This window comes from Rhinopithecus bieti, unplaced genomic scaffold (assembly GCF_001698545.2).
Source record: "Rhinopithecus bieti isolate Rb0 unplaced genomic scaffold, ASM169854v2 scaffold_33326, whole genome shotgun sequence".
In the NCBI taxonomy this organism is placed as follows: domain Eukaryota; kingdom Metazoa; phylum Chordata; class Mammalia; order Primates; family Cercopithecidae; genus Rhinopithecus; species Rhinopithecus bieti.
Window position 1 is genome coordinate 91,416 of NW_016814921.1, and position 2,340 is coordinate 93,755.

At 38.5% G+C, this 2,340-nt stretch overlaps 1 protein-coding gene across 1 annotated transcript in view; it reads right to left on the bottom strand.

The window, feature by feature from the left end:
• Positions 1 to 2: 2 nt before the first annotated feature.
• ANXA5 (annexin A5) overlaps positions 3 to 2,340 on the bottom strand; it is a 31,235-nt gene continuing 28,897 nt past the window's right edge. The window contains exons 11-13 of the mRNA XM_017852606.1: positions 1,805 to 1,863; positions 1,456 to 1,578; positions 3 to 374 (exon numbers count right to left, since the gene is read on the bottom strand). Of these exons, the coding sequence (XP_017708095.1) occupies positions 315 to 374; positions 1,456 to 1,578; positions 1,805 to 1,863 (242 nt within the window). The 3' untranslated portion in view covers positions 3 to 314. The remainder of the gene's footprint in view (positions 375 to 1,455; positions 1,579 to 1,804; positions 1,864 to 2,340) is intronic.

Here is a 2,340-nt window from a genome sequence, read left to right on the forward strand (position 1 = left end):
TAATATAAATGAAGTTTTAAAAAAGGCTAAAAGCAATCTGGCCTCTTAAAGAAAAATATATAAATGGAAAATGGCCAGGCATTAAACTTAGTAACGTAAGTATAATTAAGTACTAGAGCAGTCAAAGAGATCTCCATCAGAGATCAGTAGGAAGCACCACTATTTTCTTCTATGATGCGTATGTGTTGGTCGTGAGCATGCTAGTATGAATAAGGCAATGTGTCAAGCCCTGGCATACAAATGCAGCTAGAGGTGCTGAAGGAAGGCAGTGGGGCGGCGCAGGCACACAGCAGGGAGCTCTTCCCCGTGACACATTAGTCTTCTCCTCCACAGAGCAGCAGAAGAGCTTTCTTATAGTCCCCAGATGTATCTCCCTGAAACCAAATGTATTACATTAATCTCCATGACTCACAGAAGCCATAGAAAATTTTTAAACTAACAAATAACTGGCAACAAATTGTATTTATAAGATTCTTCTCCCAAGTGGGTAATCTCTGTGACTTTCACATCAGGAATGTTATGCAGGGAGTTTCCTACCAATGTAACCTCAGACACTCAGCATTCCCTCTGGTAACACAAAGAACAGGGAAACTTTAACAACTATAGTTAAATCAAGCTTTCTAAACAGAATAGTCTCTATCCCTTAGTATATATCAGCTAACACGGGCAGTGCTAGGGCTGCAGGGCTGTCGTGGCCCTCCCTCCGAGACAGAAGGGCAGGACATGCTTTGCATCTGCTTGTCTCACATGCAGACACGCATGATAAATTAATGTTTCAAGCTAAAGGTGCATGGGTAAACTCTCTAGTGTCCTTTGGGCCAGCCACACCACACACATGCTAAACTAAAAGCTTCTGCTTAATTGAAATCTTGCTTTGCACATGGTCCACATTAACCTTTATCAGAAGAAAAAAAAAAAAGTCAAAAGACCTTAAGCTAAATGTAATTATAGGCCACGGAGCACCTTGTTTTAAAAAGAACAAAAATGATACTAATACCTAGGGGCTCCTTACTTACTCCCAATATGACCTGGTTGGCTCTTTCCTGAATTAGAAACCAGCATCAGAGATAAGGTGATAAAAGACAATAAAGAAAGGAAAAGCTGATATGAAATAAAAGAAGGACTAGTAAGGACAGCTGGAACTGATAAAAGACAGAAAGAACACATTATTAGCATAGGCAAGAGGTTTGGTTTGTTGAGTCATCTGTCACCACTACTAAATAATGCTTCTGAGTTCACCAAGAGCCTCAGCCACATCAACACCCATGCTTTCACTTAGGAGCCATCATCTCTACTTCAGGAAACATTATGCTATGCTTTTTAACTCATTGCTCTAATCATGCCACTAAAATTTTAAACTTAACACAAGAATCAGGTTCTCCCATTCTTGTCTTTCATGCAGCATATTGGTCTGCTTTGGATTACCAAACATAATTTAAAGAAAGGTTCTATTACCTTAATCATGGAATAAAGAGAGGTGGCAAAATTCTTCCTAAACTCCTTCCTGATGTTAAGCAGATCAATCTCACTCCTGGATACCATGACTCTGATGAGGGTATGATCATCTGTCCCAGCTCCCTTTAAAAAAATAGAAAGAGAGAGGCACAATGCTTAAAAACTTCAAACATAGGATCAAATGCTCCCGGGTGCGGGTGAATCAATAAGGTATAACAATGTGGTAGAACTGGGTTGAACGTTATAAGAAGAGAAAAATTCCCAAGGTCTATCATCTAAAACATAAGCAAAAATGAAGAATAATAATTAGAGAAATGTATTAGAGAGAAGGTTCATGGTATCCACTTACCTTCATAGCATAATAGAGGGTCTCTGCAAGGTAGGCAGGGATACTTCGAATAGATTTCACTAAGAAAATAAACAATACAATGGTCAAATGCTATTCTGATATGAAAAGGATTAAGTAATTAAAAATCAAGTGCTGCTTCCTGCTTATAGCTCTACTTGTATAAAAACACAAAAGTACCAGAGGCTAAAGAGCTGTCAGCTTATCTAACGTCCTCACTCACCAAATATTTTCTTAGACACTGGCTTGGGTTCTCCTTGGAGTTGTGAGGTCTGCATAGAAAGGCATGGAGAATAAGGGCACACGTTTTTTCTATGCCCCTTTATTCTGTGAGGACTTTTTGGATACTGCAGTTTGGGCAGCCTGGATTGTTATAATACCACAATATTATTCATCACCAATAAATCATATAAACCCCTTGGAAGTTTTCATTCCAAGACATTCAAGCAAGTAATACAAGATTACTACGCTATCTAATATTTTAAAACTCTTGTGCGATCTTCCTATATACTCTCTACATATTCTTTTCTTTTCTTTTC